General features: G+C 38.3%; 1 protein-coding gene across 12 annotated transcripts in view; it reads right to left on the bottom strand.

Moving 5' to 3' along the window:
• myo18a (myosin XVIIIA) overlaps positions 1–22167 on the bottom strand; it is an 80060-nt gene that overhangs the window by 38109 nt on the left and 19784 nt on the right. For all 12 annotated transcript variants that reach the window (XM_020708996.2, XM_004076559.4, XM_011483675.3 and 9 more), the window contains 15 exons: positions 21942–22084; positions 20068–20168; positions 19863–19926; positions 19628–19772; positions 17854–18024; positions 17161–17251; positions 16091–16283; positions 12969–13055; positions 10692–10830; positions 9383–9542; positions 9086–9272; positions 8181–8406; positions 7944–8053; positions 6951–7016; positions 5453–5581 (listed from right to left, as the gene is read on the bottom strand). In XM_020708996.2, coding sequence (XP_020564655.1) covers positions 5453–5581; positions 6951–7016; positions 7944–8053; positions 8181–8406; positions 9086–9272; positions 9383–9542; positions 10692–10830; positions 12969–13055; positions 16091–16283; positions 17161–17251; positions 17854–18024; positions 19628–19772; positions 19863–19926; positions 20068–20168; positions 21942–22084 — 2012 coding nt within the window. The remainder of the gene's footprint in view (positions 1–5452; positions 5582–6950; positions 7017–7943; positions 8054–8180; positions 8407–9085; positions 9273–9382; positions 9543–10691; positions 10831–12968; positions 13056–16090; positions 16284–17160; positions 17252–17853; positions 18025–19627; positions 19773–19862; positions 19927–20067; positions 20169–21941; positions 22085–22167) is intronic.

Here is a 22167-nt window from a genome sequence, read left to right as displayed (position 1 = left end):
TAACAAGCCTATGTTGTCTTCAAATTCCATGCATTGTTGACCCACTCTAATGAAAATCCTGTTTTTAACGTGGTCTTGTGGCCATTTTTCTCACGATGGAGGAGCAAATTAAGCTTAAAATTGCATTTCTGAGTATTTTCCTTATTCTAATTCTTGTGAATCAGGAGCAGACAAAAAAATGCCTTTGGAAAAAGACTGTAGTAGTGACGTAGGTGCAACAGTCGGCAGGCCACATAACCCCCCCCCCCCCCCCCTGCCCTTTTTCCACAACATTCCGATGCATCCACTGATAGACGACTAGATCCAGGTACGTTTTTATTTTCCTCGTCTGAGCTGACTCCAAAGTGTACAGCTGGATAGCTCCAATATTGCTCTCTATTTGCTGCACTGGTAGTGTTAAGTTGGGACTGTGAGGGGCTATATGCTTGTTGGAGAGAGAGTTAATGACGGGATGATGGGAAATGAGGAAAGACTTACAACTTGTCAACTGTTCTGTCCCCAACTCGGAGGCAAATTTCTGATAATCAAATGCCGCTTTGCAGAAACTATGTACTACAAAGCTACATAGTTTCTCCTTTATCTTCTAATCTGAAGGTAATAAATGTCGACAGCATTTGCTTTTGTTTTAAAAAAACACTCACTGTGGTGTTTTTTATCGTTATATTTTTTGAACTGAAACTTTTTTAAATTAAAATGTAAAACTGTGCTCTTAATCATTTTAGTTGTCTTTTTCTTTTGTTCAGTACTCCTGCAGAAATGCAAAATTTGACATTCTAAAATATTTATTATCAATTGTTTTCCTGTGAACAAGTAAAGATTTAATTATAAAATAAAAATAACAGGAAATTCCGATGTCAATCCTTGTTACTTAAATATTACTGTATTTTATGCACAGCACTTTGAGTGACATAGTTTGTTGTAAAAGTGCTATATAAATAAAGGTTGATTTGATTTGATTTGATTGTTCTTAAAGCTTCATTTTGAAATAGGCCTTGAACTGTCCTAAGCACCGTCCACAGTTGAATCCTAGTTTTATTTCAATCATTCAGTCCAGTAAGGAGCAGTAACAACAATCTGTCCATACATTTATCCATAAAAAAAGTTTATTTTTTTAGCTGAACTACCTGTGATAGTAAAGTATTTTGTTTAATGTCAAGCTGTGATAATGATATACACACAAAAGGTTTATCTGTAACTATAAAGTGAATTTTCATTCTACGAAGCCCCAATTTTGTTGCAATAATCTCACTTGTCAGAATCGTTTTTTTGCAGATACGTGTAAATTGAACAGCTGCATCCATCTTCAGTGAGAGGGAAGAAACACATGCTGGATTCCCTGAATATGTGGCTGAATGTCACACAGCTTCAAAGATGTACAGACTGACAAACAACAGCGACTGATCACTGTAAAATTGTTATGCCACAGAGGGAAGTGCGCCCAGACTTTTATGAAGGGAAACTGGTGTATATTCTCAAAGCATGAGGGAAATAATTAGGGAAACAAAATGTTGATAGACTCCAGTAAAACTTTAGTATCTTACAGAACAAAAGTGATGATGAATAATTTATATTTCCCTATTTCATTTGAGCCATTTGGAGGTCCAGAAGTACTTAAAGGGTTCATTTTTGATTCGTTTCCTTTGTTTTTGTCGGGTGTTGGACCTTTAAAAGACTTAAATATAAAAGAACAAACTGAATCCAGGGGTTGACATAGCCCAGAAATTTGCACTGGCCCACAGGGCCAGTAGTTTTTGAAACTTACTGGCCCTGCCTGAAAGTTACTGGCCCGACACCGCGCATAGCGGGACCCGCCGCTCCGCAGGTGCTTGCAACTTTAGGGGGGTCCGGGGGCATGCCCCCACGGAAACTTTTAATATGGTGCAATTTGGTGCATTCTGGTGACATCACTTATTTCTACACTTTTCAATGACTGAAAATAGACCATATCAAATTTAAATCTGCTCTAGTCTGTTTCAGATGTTTTGAAGAGAGCACTGCAGTGTAGTAGGTAACACTAGTTCAGAAGTTTTCATGGTGCTTCTAACGGAAAATATCGCAATAAATCATAAACCTTAAATGTGTTAAAACAATCTAATGGCAGCTTGAACCATTTAACGAATCAAATAAATCCCTTAATGCATTTGACCAATCGGATGGACGCCCTTCACATTGTTGACCAATCAGATGGAGCCCTGTTATGTTAGATGTTTGTAACCTATGTCAACGTGGGTCATTTGGAGTATAATTTTTAAACTGGGAATGGTTATTTGGTTATTTTGCTGTTTGTTTATATACCGCAAATTATATCGTTATCGCAATTTTAATCTCTGATATCGCATATTGCGAGTTTTCCTCATATTGTGCAGGTCTAACTGAGATCATTCAGCTAACTAGAAATACTTACTGCTTACAGTGTTGTAAAGAAAAACAAAATTAAGTAGTTTAACATTCTACTGCATTTGAGTCTGAGATTCAGGTATGTGGAGTTGCCTTTGATTCTTTGACATTCATCTTAAAGCTTAGTGGATACAGTTTCATCTTCAATGCATTCATTAAATATCTTGCTGTCCATACTACTAATTATACCCACTACTCCATCCAACATATTCCTATCTATTCCTGCCATGTCTTCCACATCTCTGACATGCTTCAGTCTCTCTTCAGTGACGGTGTCGGATTTATAATCAAATGTAATAATAACCCACTGGCTTGTGCCTTCGTTGTTGCTGTTTAACATTGTTTTGTATTGAATTGTTACATTCAATAAAGTTTGAAAAAAAAAAGTAGTGAGCGCGTGCCGCGTGGTGCTCGGCAGTGAAAGCCGGGCGGCGCGCAGGCGGGAGAGAAGGAGACGTGATCAAAGGTTTCCCATAGAAACCCTTGAAGTCTGAACACAGGACTAGCAGAAAAACTAAATTATGAAGACGAGGTAAATTTACACGTTTTCGCAAAATTTACTTTATTGAAAAAGGTGAAGAATATATAAACCGTTAGATATTTTAGTGGCCCGAGCGGACAAGTGAAACGTAAAGTCTTGTGGTCCGCACTACTCGAAAAACAGGACCGGGCCAGCGGACAAATGGCTATGTCGAGCCCTGGAATCCAGTAATTCACTGATTAGGTCACTGGAAATCCAGACATAGATTTAGTTAATATGTGTTTGAATTTTGTTTTCTTTTTTTGTTTGGTGACTCACATCCTTGAAGGTCTGAGCAAATCTTTCTTTTAACTTTATGAGCTATAATGCAAACCCCTTGTTTCAATAATAAAACGTAACATAATCAAAATTTTAAATAATAAAAAATACTTAATATGGTGGGTATTTTGATGTATTCTCCCACCATGAAATTTGATTTTCTTTTATTAAACTGAGCCAGTTTGATCATTTTTGACCAAAAAGCTTAAGTATGTGTAAAAACACGAATGCAGTTCATAAAACCCTCTGAACCGCTGACTTTATAAAATCTGCAGTTGAAGTCATCGCAATCGAGACCGCATTTAACATGTTACCTTGCCAACCTAAATTGAGTTTCAGATCAATAAAAATGAGATAAAATAAAGTCTAATCTTTTCTATTACAGATACATTAGCAGGAGATAGGGGGCATAAGGAGGCAGGAGGAAAATTTGTTTCTTTGCTAATGGATTTTGTAATTGCCCTGTTGCTTGGCAATTACGAATGGTTCCTTACCGCTGATTTTCTTCATGTTCCAGAAGATTGTAAAACATTAAGCTCTTTTCCTGCTGTAGAGTTTTAAATAATGACCTTTGAACTCCAAGAAAACGCATTGATCGAGTCCTAGTTTTAAACCTAAATCTTAAACTGTTGAATTAAAACAGTCGTAAACTGGAAGCCCTGTCATATTTAAAACAAATCTGTAAACATGACATGATAATCATTTCAAAGCATAACACACAAGTGAACATGATTTTTACTCCCTCTAACAGACTGTCATAGTAGATGGAAAGCAGTAACATTGATTCTGCTTCTGCTGGTTCATCACAAGGCAGCTGAAGCAGCACATTCACTTAAATAGTAATCACAGAGATGGAGAAGTCCAAGGCTCCATACATCACAAGTGGACATGTATGAGGTCAAGAAAGATGGAGCCACAAATACAAGCAGAGAAATGGAAGAGTGGTGAGGCGAATGGATAAGTGAGTCAGCAGCACATTTGATAAGGCTGCATTCTTAGGGCACACACTGAAACTGTGCCATCCAAATGACATGCCCCTGCCTTGGAAAAACTGGATTGGGTGGATCATAGAGAGACAATGGGCATGAAGAGCAAATTTAAAGTTCTTACTAGTAAAAAGTGAAAGATAAGAAGCATGCAGGTATGTGCTAAACTTAGTACCCCTTTTTAAATACTTCTATTTTTAGCAAAAAATAACTTGTAGCTTGTAGATTGTAGAAAGGGGTTTTGGTATTGGGTAAATACATTCACAAATGCCAGAAGCAATCTTGACTTTTATTCCTAATGCACATGTAGACCTAATAAAACTAAACATAATAAAATAAAAGTATTCTCTTTCTGCTGTCACTCGTTTTAGGAAAATAATTTTAGATAAGGTGCTACCAATCAGTCCTTGATATACTGATCTTTAGCTGATGTGCAGAATTCTGTAAGATTTTTAACAGCTTCTTAAGTCAATAAAACTGAAATACATACAACAAGACAGTGTAAAGAAAAAAAATGTTCCTTTAAATTTTCTTTAAAAAGAAATTGCTTGCTGCATATTATTCTTTAAAGGTTACCATTCCAAACAAATGGAGATTTATATTCCATATTCTTTAATTAAATAACTTAAAATCCCACTCCAACATCTTTTGATCTACTTTATAAGCGCTCACAGTGATCTTTTAATTATGATTATCCCATTTCAACCAAATTCAAAATCCTGTCGTTTTCTAGGACACCGTTTCTACCAAATTTGCATCTCAGTTGAGTGTGGAACCATGTGCATGGAGCAACTGTGTTGGTTTTTGCATGTTTTAAACAAGTTTGGGACTTACAGATATTGTTAATATGTTATTATGGCTAACCTGTGGAGTGTCACAAAAAATGTAAGGATTACTGTGAACGCAGTTAATAAAGTCTGACTGACTGACTTATCTTTGACTCTTTTGTCTCGCTTAATGCCCCTTATAGTTCAATGTGCCTTATATATGACAAGCTTGAAAATTGACCATTCATTGACAGTGCGCATTACAATCCAGTGTGCCCTATAGTGCGTAAAAGACCGTATAACGCCCTTAGGTAAAAAATGATAGACCAAAATTGTCACAAAACTATGACTTTTTACTAAGTATAAGTATGTATAAAGAAAAATGCAACCACTGCCATGTGATATTTGTCCAATACAAAAACCCTTTAGGACAGTCTTTTGCACAAAAAAGCAGGATACTAAATTATGCACATACATCTCTGTCAGAGTAAGGTCTTGAGTACCTTTCTCTTCTTGAAGGCTTGCCGTGCGAGGTAACCTCTGCAGGCAGCTTGGAACAGGGTTAGATTGCGCTTGGTCTGCTCATCCCTCTGTTCCTCCAGTTTAGCCAAGGTGCCAGCTCTGAAGAACAACTGGGGCAAGAAACATGTACACATTAGCAGAAGAACACTTCACTGAAAGACCAATTAAATCTTTTTTTAGCCAAGAAAAAAAAACAAGACTTTGCTTAAACTCAAGCATAGCCACATTGTTAAAAGAGGTGGGTTAAAAATGTACTAAGGCAAAAATCAATAAGAACTGTGTAATACCCAGACTAGAGTCTTTTATCTGACTGATAAATCTGGGATTAAGTTATCATCGAGGACAATCAGCCTTGTTTTCATCTAATCTGAGAAGTAAAAAAACAGGAGAAAACGGCTACTCAAATTCAAATCGGAGCACAACTTTTCTTTAGGGTTATGTTTAAAAAAATATATATTATTTCTAGTATGAAAGCTTGTTAAACTAAAACTATTGGGAAGTTAATCTAAAACCAAAGCCACTCCACAAAGTGCTGTATGAATAACAACTCTGTACGGAGTCCATTAACAAAGTACAGGCTGGAAATGATTTCGCTTTTTGAGCTGAAAAACCTGCAAACAAGAAGGAAGGAGCGGTCCATTCACTGGCATCAGGGAATATTCTGTTTTAAATGGCTTCAAGGGTTTGAGAAGAACTTCCTCTATATCAACATCATATGCAGGCAGTAGCCTTTTGTAAATCACGGGAGACTAAGCTGTTTTTCTGATGGCAGATTTTATCCTGCAAAGAGCTATGAATACATTGCTGGAAGGTTATTTGAGGCTGGTATAATTGGCATGCAAGTGAAACAGGTTGCTATGACGCCGATGCAATGCGTTGTGAATGGCCAACTGTGCTTGTCTACTTCTGAGTGCATTTCACACTTCAAAGTACGGCACCATGCGAGGCTGCCTCCGTGCATGCATTTGAAGGGTCTTTGACGCTGCAGATTTTATTTTTCGCACAATATTGTTTCCTTTGATTTAGGTCCAAGCTGATGGACCCTTTCCAGCTCACAGGATTAGACTTGGTCGGCCCCTCCGTTTCTTAGAAGTGTTTACTGTTGACTCCTGTGTGAGAGTCGTGCTGAAAAACAAAGAGGGCCATCCTTGGCCATAACTTGTTCTAATGACACAAAATTAAAAAAAGGAATTACAGCCTCACTGTCCCGTTAAGCCATGCCAGTGGGGCTCCAAACGACTAAAATGCCAAAAGAAAATACCAGTCTTGGCATTTCTCCAGAAAAGAATGGCAAACGAACTTCAATGAAGCTCAGGAGGAATGAAAGACACACCTCCCCAGACAGCAAGTGTCATTCAGACAAAAAAAAAAGGATTCTGCCGCTCTGTTGTTTAAGTGTGAAGACGAGGGAAGCTGACATTGATTCGACCGTTCGCTCTTTCACTTTAAAACTTACTTCTTTATGATGTAGTTACTCACCCTGCTTAGACCCATGTGGTAGCTGCTTTTCTCCAAATCCAATGACTCCAGAAGCTCCTCCACAGCCTAAACACAAACACACTGATTATTATTTCTATACAGCTCGTCTTTGTACGCATAAGAATTTCTCTAACTTATTAAGTTGGCGTCACAATGCGGCTTTCCCTCACGTGCTCCTCAGGATACGTCCTCAGAACTTCCCAAAACCAATTACAACTCATATCCCATTATCCACCTGCTCCAGGCCTATTCTTTATGACCCCCCTGGTTCTGTTGGCCCCCTTTTGACACTTAGAGCACAAACATTCAATGTCGCGCAGTGTATTAGGGAGCCAGGAGTCTCTCTTCGCCCTGTCCGTCTACCATCCCATGTATACTGTAGTTGTATTGTTGTCTCGCCTTTTTTTCTCTCTACTTGAGGCTGCAGCCTGAAAGAGTAAATCTAGATTACACCGGGAGAGGTTTGCCATGAATACTGAGGGGCTTTTGTTTGCCAGTGTTTCCACAGAAACTCACCCCCGAGTACAAGTACACAGAAGAAAACATCCATGCTCTCCCCTAGCTCCAGTCTTTTAGCTTTCTCGTGAAGCTAAATTGTTGTGTTACTCGTCTGCATTTTCCCCAAGACATCTCTCGCACCTTCATTTGTTGCCTTACATTTAGCCTCGAAGAGTCCAAATCACACGAAAATCCTAGCCGCAGCTCCTCATTCCACAGATACCAAATGAACCATACAAATGGTAATTTGTAGTTTTGATTGGTGTAAAGCTCATTGTTAACCACAAATCTGATCACCACCCTTCCAGAGCACGAAGGCAAGGAAACTGATTAGGTTATTGCTATAGCTCTGATAAATGTCTTTTTCTCTGTCCGCTGGCTGCTGACAAATCAGGGCAGATGTAATGAAGTTGCCTCTTCGCAACATCAATCTTCTCTGTGCTTGGACACTGGCAGGGCCCTACATTTTACCCCCTTGCTTGCAGATTGACTTACTCTCTTCTCATCCTTCACTATGTAATTCCTCCCGTGCTTCTTGGTGAGGTGGGGGGCCAGCACATCAAAGCGTCGCCGAAACTCAGAGAACACCATGTGATCAGGGTACCCTGGAGGAATATAGAATTGGACATCATCACGATCTGCAACCCCTTTATCCCAGTAAACATGGACAGCCTGGTCTTGTATACATATCTATACCTTCCCTAAATATGTAACTTAGAGGTGCAACCTCACCTTGCCTGTAGATACGCAGAGCATCAAGCAGCTTAGACCCTCGTATCTGAGCGCGGAGCAAGGCTACATCCAGCTGCATCAAGCCCGGGTCGCCAGTTTCTCGTTGAGTTTCAGATTCCCCAGCTTTAAACAGGGATCCGCTAAGAGCCTTTAGAGCATCTACCTTAGGCAATATGCAATGCACAAAGTGAATCCTGGACCTCCGCACCATGTCAAGAAGAGCATCCTGGAGAAGACGGTGGAGCGTTAACAAAGCTGCTTGGAGCAATTCAACAGTTAAAGCAGCACCTTGCAATGATTTATTGACACGCAGTGTAACGGGTGGTGTAGGTTCTTTTCCTTGGAGCAAGCAAATAGTCCATGTTTTCTGCTTGTTTTCCAAAAGAAATATCATTTTATTTTTAGTTATGCAATAGTGTTCCATTTAAATCAGAATCGCTTATTAAAACTCCCAAATAACAGATGACCAGTAGGTTCTATTTTTATTTCATTATAAATATTAAATCGTACATTTAAGGGGGGTGTAAAGGTTGTACGCAGTAGAAACTCTGTGTGAATTTCAATGTACTGTCAGACCTCTGGCATCCTGTTTTTTTAGCTGAGAAAAACCCACTTTTTTTTTCCTTTTTTTTTTTATACACAGAAACTCAAAATAAACATCAAATAATGATTTACTTTTGGGGCTAGAGATGCTGGAAGGAAAATCCGTTGCAGAACAGGACTTTAACAACATCTTAAATAATATTTTATTTGGCAGAAGCCCAACTACAACTTTAGCTCAACATTTTTTACTGAATGCATCGTGTAATTACTTCTGTGAGGCCCAATTCCAAAAACAAATTTACTGCCATTCATAATTTGATGCTTAGGCCCTTTTTTTTCTTTTTTTTTTTTTTTGCTCTCACCACTTGAAGCTTTATTTGGATGCACAGGGACTTCTTTTTGATAGCAGCTACCCCTGTAGTAAAGGTCTTCCTCATGCTAGTGGCCCTTCGCAGTGACAGCTGGGAAACACCTTCAAGACCGGCGATGGAGCCCGACAACACTGTTGCTCCCCCCGGCCTGCTCATAAACAATGAGCTAATGATCTTCCTGCAGATTAAAAAAAATGAAACCTCAACATGCTGCTTTTCGAAATATTAAAAATAGTAACAGTTTTTACGTGCCTCCAAAATGGCTCCATCTGTAGGAGTGGCACTTACTTTTGGGAGTCCTGCAAGAGGCTCACAGCATTTGTAGTGGCAGGATTGTGTTTGGCATAGTTCAGCCACCCATGGGCATCATACTCCACCCAGTCAGTTCCATGGCTGTGGCCCAGCAGGAAGTGATTTTCCTTATCGCTTCTTAGGAGAACTGTGTGACCTGGTGGAAATATAGGATTCGCTGTTGGACACTCGAGCTCACAGTTATTCAAAAAGAGATGACAAAAATAAACACTGCACTTTAACACTTAAGGAGGTGGGCATGAGGAGTTTAACAGATGTGACCACTGGTAAGAAAAATAAAGCAGTGATTGTCATTGACAGTTGAAACTGTTGATGTAGTGTCTGAGCAAGTTTAAAAGAGTATTATGGGCTACACAGCTACCTTCTTAACAAAACTGACATAAAATGTAGCTACAAAGGCCAATCAAGTAATGTAAATCAAAATAAAGTAACGTGATAAAAGGTGTCAAACGGCATAGAACACAATTTTTTTAAGCATGCTGTAGCATCACTTGCTAAATGTAATGAGAGAAAAAACAGCCAAAACTTCAATAAATGTCAATGTGTACAATTAAAAAATGACATTTTTTTAGCAAAAGAACAACTATGACAAGTTTGTTTTGTACGACCTCCATGACAAAAACCACAGAATAAGATCATTTAAGACACGGCAAAGAAAGCTACGTTCACATTGCCCTCTATAATGCTCATTTAAGCCGCTACTTTCAATGAAAAGTCTATTTAAACGCACAAATATGTGTGTTTCACACTGCCATGTTCAAAACTCTCGCATTCTACGACCGTTCTAATTTATGGAAGTGCCCGGTGTTTGAACATTGATGCTGGAGAAGAAATTAATAAATGTGGTTTGTGCCCGGCAAGAATTATACGACAAGTCTTTCATATATGAGAATAGAGCTGTGAAAGAAAAAGCCTGGAGAAAGATTTGCACCACTTTGACATTTTGCATCAAGCCTCTTATAACATGCACTACTACCAGGCAGCAGCAGTCCAGTGTGGTTACCATCCCAAACACATCGCGCACCCAGTGTGAATGTAGCTTGAGACTTTTGAACTTTTTTTTGCCCAAAACCATAAAATAAAAGGTCAGAAAAGTCAAATAACTTATTAATTAATATGAAAGTACCTTTGTTCTAACAAGCTGCATAATAAATCAGTGATACTTTTCAGAATTAAGTATCAAAACAAAACAAACTCATGCAATTTTAACATAAATGATGATTAATTATTCTTAAAAGATAATTTTGTGTTCACTACTGTGTCAAGGTGATTGTTAAATGTTTACCTTTACTGTCACCCTCGGCTGGACCATAGTAACTAAAAAGACGTCCTAACAGAGTTTCCTCTGAGCTCCCAGGCTGCAGTGCCTCCTCCTCCATGAGCCACAGCAGACCCCGCGCCTCATCTGTCCGAACTGTACGTACCTGTAAATGACACGCATGCATACACATAAGCCCAATTCCTGAATAACGTCAAGCAGTTAAAGCAAATACTTACTCTTTTGTCCTAATAGTTCCCCATTTCTTTACATGCTTAAACCTTTTTGTATTGTATAAACGTTGTACCGTTTCTTAGACTGGAAGCAGTGAGGTCCACACAAGTCATCACTCTCACTAATTATATAAAACTGTATTTATTTCAGCTCCACACTTAACTAAAACAGAATGCTCGAGACTATAAATATGCATTTATGCTAATTTCCTGTATAGTTTGTGAAATATGCTAATTAATATTTGTCACACAGGGAAATTTCCTTCCCTTTATCTGACAGTATATAATTATGTGCGTCTAACCAAACCCGCTGTTTTCATTATTAAGTGATCAATTTACATTTGTTGATGACGTTTTTTTTTGTTTCATAAACAGTTAAAGGAAAATGGACACATTTTATAAATAAGTGTAAAATGCTATATGAATTGGATTTTAAGGAAATACATATATATTTTTAAGTCTAAATTCTTAAAGAAGCTAGATAATTATGCAATGAGGATGCTGTGAAGTAAAATGACTAAATGTTGAAAAAGTTTGGGACATTTGTGGCATATTTAGTCATTTCGTTGGCATTTTATTTGGCAGGACTTTGGGGGAAAAATAGTGTAAAAAGCAAAAATTCAAGAGCAGACATTTTGAAATCCAGGAACAGAGAGAAGGGCTTCTACTTGAGAGTATTTGTACAGGCAGCAGCAAAATATGAGAGAGCAGAAACAGAGGTTTGAGGGGAAGTAGAGCAAACCTGCACACAAGCATCTCTGAGTCTGAGCGCAAGACTACGAGAGCAAAAACAAGAATTCCTGCTCATGTATAAACAAATTCACACTTCATTAAAGATACTGATATAATGCCATATTTAATGGGAGTGCACTGATAAGTCAGGAGTATTTTCAAACCTCTATAATTTGTCTGCTTTGCTGGTGGAAAAAATATATATTTCCAGTTCGCTTTGGGAAGCCTGGTAATGTTTGAAAATGTAATTGAAATTTTAATTCTTTAAAAGCATTTCTGGTCCAGTAGCTGCTGCGATAATAGCATCATTGCAGGTTTTTTTAACGATAAATATGGTGACAGAAAAAATAAAAGACTTAAACTGAGTAGGAAGGCAAGAAAGGATTAAAAAATAAAAGCTGCTAATAAAGTTATTATCCAAACAGTGAGTTATCCAAAGACAGTAGATTGAATAAAACAAGCAAAGGAAAATACAATATAAATTTACTAATGTAAAAGCATATACACAAATATCAACATGCATAAAACTAAAGTGTATAAATTGGCTAAATAATTTAGATTGAGCAGAGCGGTGAACACGGCTAGTGCCCAGAGGAACTCTGCAAAGCCTGGTTTAGCAGCCAGTTATGTTGGCTATCTGGAAGTTCCACTGGAGACGTCCTTATCAGCAGAGCACACAACACTGACTGTGAATACAAGACAGCGGATCAGTTTAGAGGAGACATATGACAACCACAGGCTTTGCAATGAACGGAACATTAAGGTTTCCCACGATAACTGACATCTGACAAAAATGAAAACAATTTGGAAAGTAAGTAATCTTTGATCAAAATGCTTTTTCACTTAAAGCGATATAGTGGGGGATCCTAAAGATGTCTTTTTCCTTTTTTTTAGGTGATATTCCTATCCAAACAACCCTTGAACAGCCAAGCACTCAAACTCAACACGCTGGAGAAACAGCAATATGATCTATGGTTCTTTAAACTGCCATTTCTGTTTCCACGGAGCACATCACAGGCTATAAAGGCCAACCCTTTGCTTTTTTCTAAAAGTCGACTCTGACCTTTCTTCTTTTGCACCTCACTTCTCTCTCTAGTTTCTGCCAAATCAATACTAGGTAGCATAAGGAGAACTTTTCAAAAATATTTTTCATTTCTTAACAGTAAGAACATACAGAGATTGTGCGTAAACACATGATGCAAAAAAGGTGACTTCGAGAGTGTTTTTACATTCAGAGGCAGGTACTTTTGTATAGAAAACTGTGCATTTAAATTTAAGAAGCAGTGCCAAGACAAAGCTGAAGAGAATGGAAAAACAATAATTTAAAGAGTAAACTTACCAGAGTTTGGCTGGAGGGTTGGTCTACCACTGTAACTGAATGAGAGGTGCTGGGTTCTGTTTCATCCAAGGAAAGCTCAATATTTTCCTGAACAAGGACAGAAAAGCAGATTCTCTGAGTTCTAAAAAATCAGGATTTTCATAAGAGATTTAAGCGGTGGTGTTTTTGGAGAGAGAAAAAAAATCCTCAGCTTTTTTTAAAGAATGTAAATTGAAAGAGTTCAGAAATTGGTGTGAATTACAGAAGGCAATGCAGAACAAAATAGGGGTTAAAATCAGTCTTTGGACATGGATGGATAAATTCAGTCAAGAAAACTGATATTCATGAATCAGAAAGCTAAATCAAAAAGAAACAGCTTTTCAAGCAGTGCAGTGGAATGCAATGAGAAGATGTAAACATGTGTCCCATCGGGGCATTTACAGCTAGAGAAATAAAAAAATGTATCTGAAGTTTAATCAGTTTCTACCTATTTGTGTCTGTTAAAGGAGGAACTGCATTGTTTTTTTTATAAATATCTTTATTTTTTTGGGTTATATTGTCAAGGGAGAACAAAGTCTGCAGGGTTGGAGAATATAAACACTGCCTCGCTCCTGTGCAGCCACAAACCCCCTGACACGTGGCCTGCATATGACCCTGCCTCTGAAAATGTTAATATCGATATCCGAGTCTGGAAATGCACAACAGCCTATGAGTCAAAACACATTTCAAGAAACCTGTTCATTTTGTTTCTTTCAAAATGATTTTAAAATCTGTATCAAAACTACTTTGGGTTCCAAAACTGCTGAACTAACAAAAACACATTTAAAGGCCCATTCCAATGAAAATTGTGATTTTGGTGTTTATAACATGTTCTTGTGGCATTTTTTAATGACGGAGAAATTTACAAAGGTGGTTAAGTTTACAATTGCCTGTCTGAGTATTTCTTTATTCTTATCGTGAATCAAGAGCAGACGAAAAAATGCCAATTGTAAAAGAAGCTCTCTGCTCCTCTCTGAATCGACTTGTAGACAAATAGATCCTTGTATGTCATAGTTTTCCTCGTCTGAGCTGCCGTCTGGCTCCAAATTGTACGGCTGGATAGCTCCAATACTGCTCACCATTTTGTTGCACCGGTAATATTAGGATGGGGTTGTAAGGAGCTGTAAGCCAGCTGGAAAGCGTGTAAACAGAGAAGGGGACGGGGTTACTCCATTCCAACTCCACAACTCAATTTCTAATGAATGACTGCCGCTCTGCAGAAACTATGTCCTTGAAAATGATGCTTTGATAATAGATTAAAAGATTATCTGAAAGGGACTTTAAATAAACTATTTAGTTTAAATAAACATAATTTAAAGGTGTAATGTAGTTGTCCTATGAGCTTAGTAAGGGTTAATGACCGACGGATTGTGCATTATCACTTTTAACACACGCCGTGGAAGCCTGAACCGTCTGAGGAGTTCAGTGCGTTAAAAAGTGATAATGCACACTTCGAAGGCCATTAACCCGCTTATACCATGGTCACTTACAAAAGAAATCAATATTAACCATCTTTAACTTATCCTTAATTCTTGTTCTTTTTCCCGATTTGGATCGTTTTTTTCACGAAATCAGACTGTTTGTTACGTGGTGCGGCGCGTTGTCACGGTGACATGACAAGGCGCTGCACCACCGCTGCAGTCAAGATCCTGCAATATAAAGCGATATATATATGCCGATCGTCCCCATGTGTTAAATAAAGCATCAGTTCAGAGAAAAAGTTCACCTCTTACCGGTTGTTTTTGTCCACATAATGTAGCTAAAGTTTGTCTAAGAGAAGCCAACGCAGTGATACAGAACATTTATGCTATGTGACCGGAACTACTTTTTCAGGGGTGGTATATCACTGTGGTATATCACTTTTTAATGCACAGCCAGCAGCCAATCAGAATTGAGTATTCACCCGGACCATGGTATAAAAGAGATTTATAGATCTATTTATAACAAAATCTATATTGGAGTTATTGAAATTAAAAGTCACAACATATCTAATATGATAACATAACTTAAAAGCACTTAGCAAAACCACTTCCCTGTAGGTAAATGGAAATGCTCACACATTAATTTACTGTTGCAGATGATAACATTTCTGAAAGGAGGTGGAAATAGATATACTAAATTGCCTTCACTGGAGCGGGCATGAGGCGCATTTGCAGACAAAGTGCAAGCTACACTAGAAATGGCTCAAAATGCTAATAATGTTGCTATAGCAGATGCTGATGGAGTGGTCTAAAATGATGTCTGTTATTACAGTCAGTGCACAGTGAGAACACAAAAACATCTTCCCAACTGCTTCAGCAATCCACAACATTTAAACCCAAATTAGAAAGCATCCGTCTGATGCTCAAGTCAAAAGTTTGATTTTCCTGTCACTGTTATTGTTTGCCGTTTTAAACTGGTTTGGCCCACTTTACCATGACAGCTCCACAGCTCCTCATACTTTCAACATGCACCGACGGGAGAGAATTGCACTGCACAAATTTATGCGCTGCTTCATTTCACTCAAATTCCCTTCATCCCAGGCAAAGGACGGGGGCGGGAACATAGGAGGAAAGTCACAGGATTCTCGATTGGAGTATTTAAAGTGAAATGATTAAGATTTCCAGCTAAATTTGGGGCGTTATCAGAAGAGAAAAGTTTTTCAGTGATTAAAGAACTAACTGAAGGAAAGAATAAATATGATATGCCCTGTATTTGTCCTTCAATAAATCCGTGGAAATGAGTCTGCCCTGCTATTAAGACATGATGGAGAGAGCTCAAAGGAGGAGCTTAAAAGAATAGTTCCTTCATCAGGGAGCAACACCACGGCTGTGCAGCTGGGCGTGTCTCTCAAAGGCAGCTGTGAGTGACTTCACTTTGATCTCGACAGAAGAGGTGAAGACTAGCATCGCTAATGAGAAGATATAACACATGAACCACTTTGGCTTGTCACAGCTTGTGACAGGTGGGACGGATAGCTTATCTGATGCGTGAACACACACTATTGGAGTTGATATATCTGAGAGAGAGCTGTAGACAAAAGGGAGCGAGAGAAAAAGGTGGGAGGAAGACAGAAACAAGGTGGAAAAGTGGGGATGTATGTGTGCACAGAGTATACGCTTTACCTCTTTGTACCTTTCCAATTCCTGAACAAAGGTACGCTGGTAAAAAAGAGACTGCAGGCGTTCCTGGGTGTAGTTGTGGCATAGGTCTTCAAAGGTTGAGCCACACTCGCGCTTTGCCAGCCTGGGGTTTTGAAAGCCCGGCGTGTCCACAATCAGCAGAGAGCACAGGGAGTGCTGGCTAGATTTCAAGGCCCTTAAAGCACATGGAACAAAAAGACATGTGCGCTTAACCGCCACACAAAATGACAAGCATCTTTTATTGATTAAACTGCCTGCAAAACCCCTCGGCTTTAAACTAGCTTATTCATTTGTGCACCAACTTTAACCTCACATCCAATAATCCATTACCAATATATTAACTAATGTCTTTAAAGACCCATGCCAGTAAAAATTGTGTTTTTGGTGTTTTTAACATGTTCTTGTGGCATTTTTCTCACAATGGAGGACATTTATAAAGAAAATTAAGTTTAAAATTGCGTTTCAGATTTTTTATTCAAGTCAAAAATGTCATTTGAAAAAGCTTGCAGCAGTGATGTGGGTGCTACAAACTCCAGATAAAGCTCCCTCCTCCACAACAATCCGATGGAAGCACTTTTAGACAAATAAATTCATATACGTCTTCATTTTCCTCGTCTGAGCTGGCATCTGGATCAAAACTCTACGGCTTGATAGCTCCAATATTGCTCCCCATTTTTGTTGCACTGGTAATGTTATGTTGGGGGTGTGAGGGGTTGTAAGCTAGTGGGAAAGTGTGTAAACAGATGGATAACGGGAAGTAGGGGCAGGCTTACTTTGCACTAACGCCCACAATACAGAAGTAAATTTCTAATCAACTACTGCTGTCCTACAGAAACTATTCTCTATAAAACACACCGTTTTTTTTCCTATTATGGTTAAAAATAGCATAATCATAATTAAAAGACAATTGCTTTTAAAATACATCAAAAAATGATTGTGTAGGGACTTTAATAGAAAATATTTTATTTTAAAATATATGCAGAAAAAAAAAGTTAAAAAAAAAGGAACATCTTTATGTAAAAGTAAATATTACATTTCAGCTTAGTACTAACCGGTTTATCAAAGATATGATAAGAGTGAAGAGTTCAGAGTAGAGTCCACATGCCATGGCTTCCAAACACTCCAAGGCTGTAGCTTTGGATCCTGGCAGTAGAAAGCACCCACAAAGGACAAATCAATAACTTCACATTCACAGTGACTCTGTTGTCAAATAACAGAAAAAAAAAACTGGCTGAATAGGAAATGATGAGGGTGGTGTGAAACTGAAACTGCAGTAGTGGCATTTGCTTATTACAGGAAAGGTGCACACACATGTCGGACAGTGGGTGTGAATGGAGATACGGGGAAGGTGAGGCAGAGGTCGTTGCTGTCTGTCCCTGCTGGTAGTCTTTTCACTGTATCCTGATGCCCTTCAATGTCTGTTGCAGCCTGAGAGTCAGAGAGCGCCTGAATATGTGAAAAATCAATGTGAGGCAATTATTACTTGAAGGACGATGAACGAAGAGGGGATCCAAATTTGCTTGTCCCGACATAGCGTGTGTGCTCATTTGTCAATAGCCATTGTAGAGCAGTGGCATTCATTACTAAGATAAGCTTTAACTTCTCCCATGCATGTAATTTCCTTAAGGTGATGAGTAGAGGTGTATGCATGTGGATGAGGGGAAACAGAATGAGGGTGACAAACAGAGAACATATCAGGGCAGGGGGCTTTGAGAAATGACAGCAGAGTGCGGTCTGTCGAGTACCTGCATCTGCTGAGCCATTTTCGTCAGCAGCCTGGCGGATGGTGCTGGATCTGGGCAGGGTGCCCTTGGCCTGGTGCTTGAAGATGGAGGAGGAAAGCTCCTCCAGGGTGCAGCCCAGCAGGTAGGCTGCCTTCTGGGCCCACTCGTGACGCGCAAATTGTTTCCTGCCAGCTGAGACACATGCATGAAAACCCCCATTACACCTTGTGCCAACAAAGTCCAGGTACACTGTGACAATCCTGTTTCCAACAGTGCAGTAATGCTTCACAGACATGAAGAAAACTAAGGGCGACCCTGTCAAAAAGCCTTAAAATAGTTTTGTACAGATTTTAAGTTAAATTAAAAAAAATTGCAGACAACCTACAGTGACAGTCAATTATTTTTTAATACCTGAGTGAAACTTTTTTTCTTTTAATCAAATAAATTAAAAAAAACAGATACGTTTTAATCCACAATACATTTGTCTCTTAAGTCTGGATAAAAGACTCATGGAGATTTAGCACTGAAATTAGTTTTTTTTCCAATGTATTATAAAGATAAATGGGTCACAACAGAAACAGAAATCTAAAAAAAGTAATCATGTAAACTGCACGTGGTACCGAAAATACTCGAATTTTTCAAAAACATAAAGGAATTGGGTCTGCAAGTCAAACAAATATGGACTTTTAAAGTTAAAAATATCTTTAAATAAAAGCTTACTTAAAAGAAATACTCATATTTATGTGATCTTTGTTTTTAGATGACATTTGTGGTGACAGAACTGCAATCACAGGAAAAGCATGTGGATTTCAAACCATTGCTTAATTTGAGGAATTAGAGACTGTTGCTGCCCTCTAGTGGTAAGTAAAAAGGATCAAGTGCAGATGAATTCACTGAGACGGCACAAAAATCAATGAACCACCCATTGTAAAAACTGGTATTTTATATATTTTATGAATATTATTTTACTTTGAATAGTTAGCTCCTGCAGATTCAAGACATTCACATTAAAACCAATGACTTATGTTGTTAAAGTGCAATTTCTGCTTAGAAAGGCTCATCTTTGAAAATAGATTTTTTTTAAACTACCTACAACACCTACACTTATGATAAGCTTATGCTCTCCATAGAAATAGATTTTTTGAAACTTTAACAGTAATTGCTTCACTATTATTACTTAAAAGAAACTCTTTTGCCAGTTGACAAACTGTTGTGCACCTAAAGTAAGAACTGTAATTATGTAAACTGCTTCTTTCATTATGTATTCAATGAAAGCACATAAAAGCAAGTAAAAAGTCTTTAGATGCAATAATTGCTTATCTGTTTGTTTAAGTGGCGTCTTTACAGCTAAACTGATGGAATAAATGTGACAGAAATTTCTGATCTTTTGAGAATTTACACAAACAAATTTAACAGAGGTTTGTTTTTCAATAAATAATTATAATAAGTCGTATGCTTAGAAAAATCTTTTCCAAAATGTCACTGAGCTGCGTATCACTGCAGCTCTGTTTAATAGCCTGTGAACCGTGCAATATCTATTTTAAGTGCACATACATAATTCAGATGACTGAATTACATGTGCGTTGCATCACTCAAGCAATGCTCTCCAAACCCAGACTAGACAACTTTCAAAATCAACTGTTTGAAGGAAAGAACTTTTTCTCGGCTGGACTTTTGGGCCTTTGCCCTTGACTTTAACAAAAAATGACTTTCACTGCAGTTTACTTTATTAAAAGCAATATTATAAACATACATTTTTGATGCAACTGAGATGATACGGTTCAAGATGTCTTACTCTTAGTAGCGCCTGCAGCTCCAAGGTGGTAGATGGCCCCAAGGACAAGCCAGAGGGCCCTCTGCTCATCGGCACTAATGCCCAGGACCTTCATGGCTGCCTGCAGTTTGGAGAACTGCTGGGAAGCCCGCTGCTTCTCCTCTGCCTATTTATGTAAAAGTATTTCAGCTTTGTTGGTGGTGGCACCAACATTCTTTTGCATTTCAGAACAAAACAGCATCTGTTTGCATTTTACCTTAGTTTGAGGCATGATCCCAAAAGCACTGTTGTCAGCAAAGTGATTGAGGTGAAGCTCAGTTCTAATGAAGAAATGAAAAACCAGACAGAAGACTTCAAGATAAATGGCCAAGATTTATCACAGGTATATATCTATGTCATAAATCCAGCACAGAACAGTGGCATAATGGGATTTTAATTGGCAAAAGAGAATCATTGCTGACCTAAGAGAACTATCTACACCAGCCATCAGGTAGTAAAAGACATTAAAAGTGGATTCTCCCTCTGGTCTTCTTGTCAATCTCATCTTTTCCAAAAGGAAAGTCTGAAAGAACATATCAAAACAGAACATTTAACAAAAGCCATTCAATGTTTGAAAGATAATTCAAAAACATCTTAAACAATACTGCATTAAAGACCCACTCAAAGGTAAATTGGGTTTGGGTGTTCTTGTGGCATTTTTCTGATGATCGAGGAAAGTTATAATCAAATTTAACTCTAAATTTTATTTCTTAGTATTCCTTTTTTCATATCATTGTGGATTCGGAGCAAATGAAAAAAATTGCAGTTTGAAAAAGAGCGTATTTGTGAGGTGGAAAATACGCTGGGCTGACCACAAGCTCCCTGCTTCACTATGCTACATGGAAGGAAAGGGGGGCGGGGTTGCTCTGTGCCTACAGCCCCCCCAAAAGAACTGAAAAGCAATGAACTACTGCCGCTCTGCAGAAACTACCAAAAAATGACAAGTTTTTGAGCTATTTTGGGCTAAAAACAGCATACTCATAATCAAAAGACCACTAAGAACACTTTTACAGTAGATCAGAAGATGAACGGAGTGGGTCTTTAAGTGCAATTTATTTTTAAAAATTCACGCATTTAAAAAATACCTCACAGAAGACAAATTTAACAGTTTCCTTTTCTTTAACCAGACTTTTTAAAAATATTCATTGTCCACTTTTTTTTGCTACAAAACAATATTTAAAACATAGAAAAGAAAAAATGTCAGGTCAATGTCAATTTTTTAAATCTAAAGCAGAAAAAGTAAAATAGCTTTATTTACTAAAGCTTCGATAGGCCACACTGACTGCTACTGGATTTCTTTCCCCCATCCTATAAAAAAAACCTGCAGCAGTGAAGGTAATGGTGCGGGACAAATTTCACGCTGGCAGCGAGGTGTGTGTTGAAAGTGGATTCCTGAGCTGCTACTTATCAGATGTATGTCTATATTCACACAGCAGACACGTCTTCTGCAAAGTTCTGCTGTAGTGGAGCACATCATCTTTACCTTTTCAAGGGCTAAACATTCACTTCTTTTTTTAAATAAGTGATGGTATGATAGCAAAAGTTAATACCAGAGAGTTAGCTTGTTCTAATTAAAGTCATGGGAAATTTCCGCATTTAAATATTCATCATTAATCACCATCAAAAGGAGTAAAATCCATTTTTAATAAATGAGGCACATTGGTCACAAACTAAAACTAATGGGAAAGATGTGGAGTTGGCAACATTAAGACAAAATTGAGATCAGCAAAGGTTTGTTCTTTTTTTTTTGCATGTTCCTGAGAAGTGCAATCCTAATGGCTACCTGAAGCGTGATAAATGGACTCAACACCTGCACTCAAACAGCTTCAGAGGGACTGTGCATGCTGCTGGGATGTACATCGCTGCAGGTGGAAAACCTTAACATTTAGAGCCCAAATGAAAATCATCAGTTGCACGCGTCCAACAAGTACTCTCTATAAGGAAATGTGACCCGAATCCCCGGCGGGACCACCACGGGCTTGGCTTAGAAAATATTCTATTACTTTTTTTTTTTTTTAGTAAAAACAGTTGGTCCTTAATTTTACTGGCAAAAAATATATGCAACAGCATTTCCTATATCGCTTAGATATGCAACAAATGAAAACCCACAAATCTAGCTACATTTAAATATCTATCTTTTTTTTTAGTTTCGGACATTTTGTCTTTTTTCACTGAAAATATCCTATTTCACAGTAACGTATGGCCACAAACATTGGTATGTCTTAGAATTTGCTGTCATCTTTTGGGGGAAATTTCAAGTTTCTCTGCAGAGGTAAGTGGATGGGCTCGTTTGTACCTGGATAGAGGCAGACGTCACCAAGCCCGCCTGGTCAAAGTCCAAAGAAGCAACGTGGGAGAAGCGACTTGCATTCCCATTCAGACAAGTAGAGGCATTCCCAAAAGCTTCCAAGACCAAATAGACCGCCTGCCATTTCTCCGCTATGAGGGGGAAAAAAAGGAGAAAGAAATCTGGTATTTGTTTCTAACTACCAGGTGAAAATTTACTCTGCCTTCTTTCCAGC

This window comes from Oryzias latipes, chromosome 14 (assembly GCF_002234675.1).
Source record: "Oryzias latipes chromosome 14, ASM223467v1".
In the NCBI taxonomy this organism is placed as follows: Eukaryota; Metazoa; Chordata; class Actinopteri; order Beloniformes; family Adrianichthyidae; genus Oryzias; species Oryzias latipes.
Note: the sequence above shows the minus strand (reverse complement) of the source record. Positions and strands in the feature narration are given on the sequence as shown.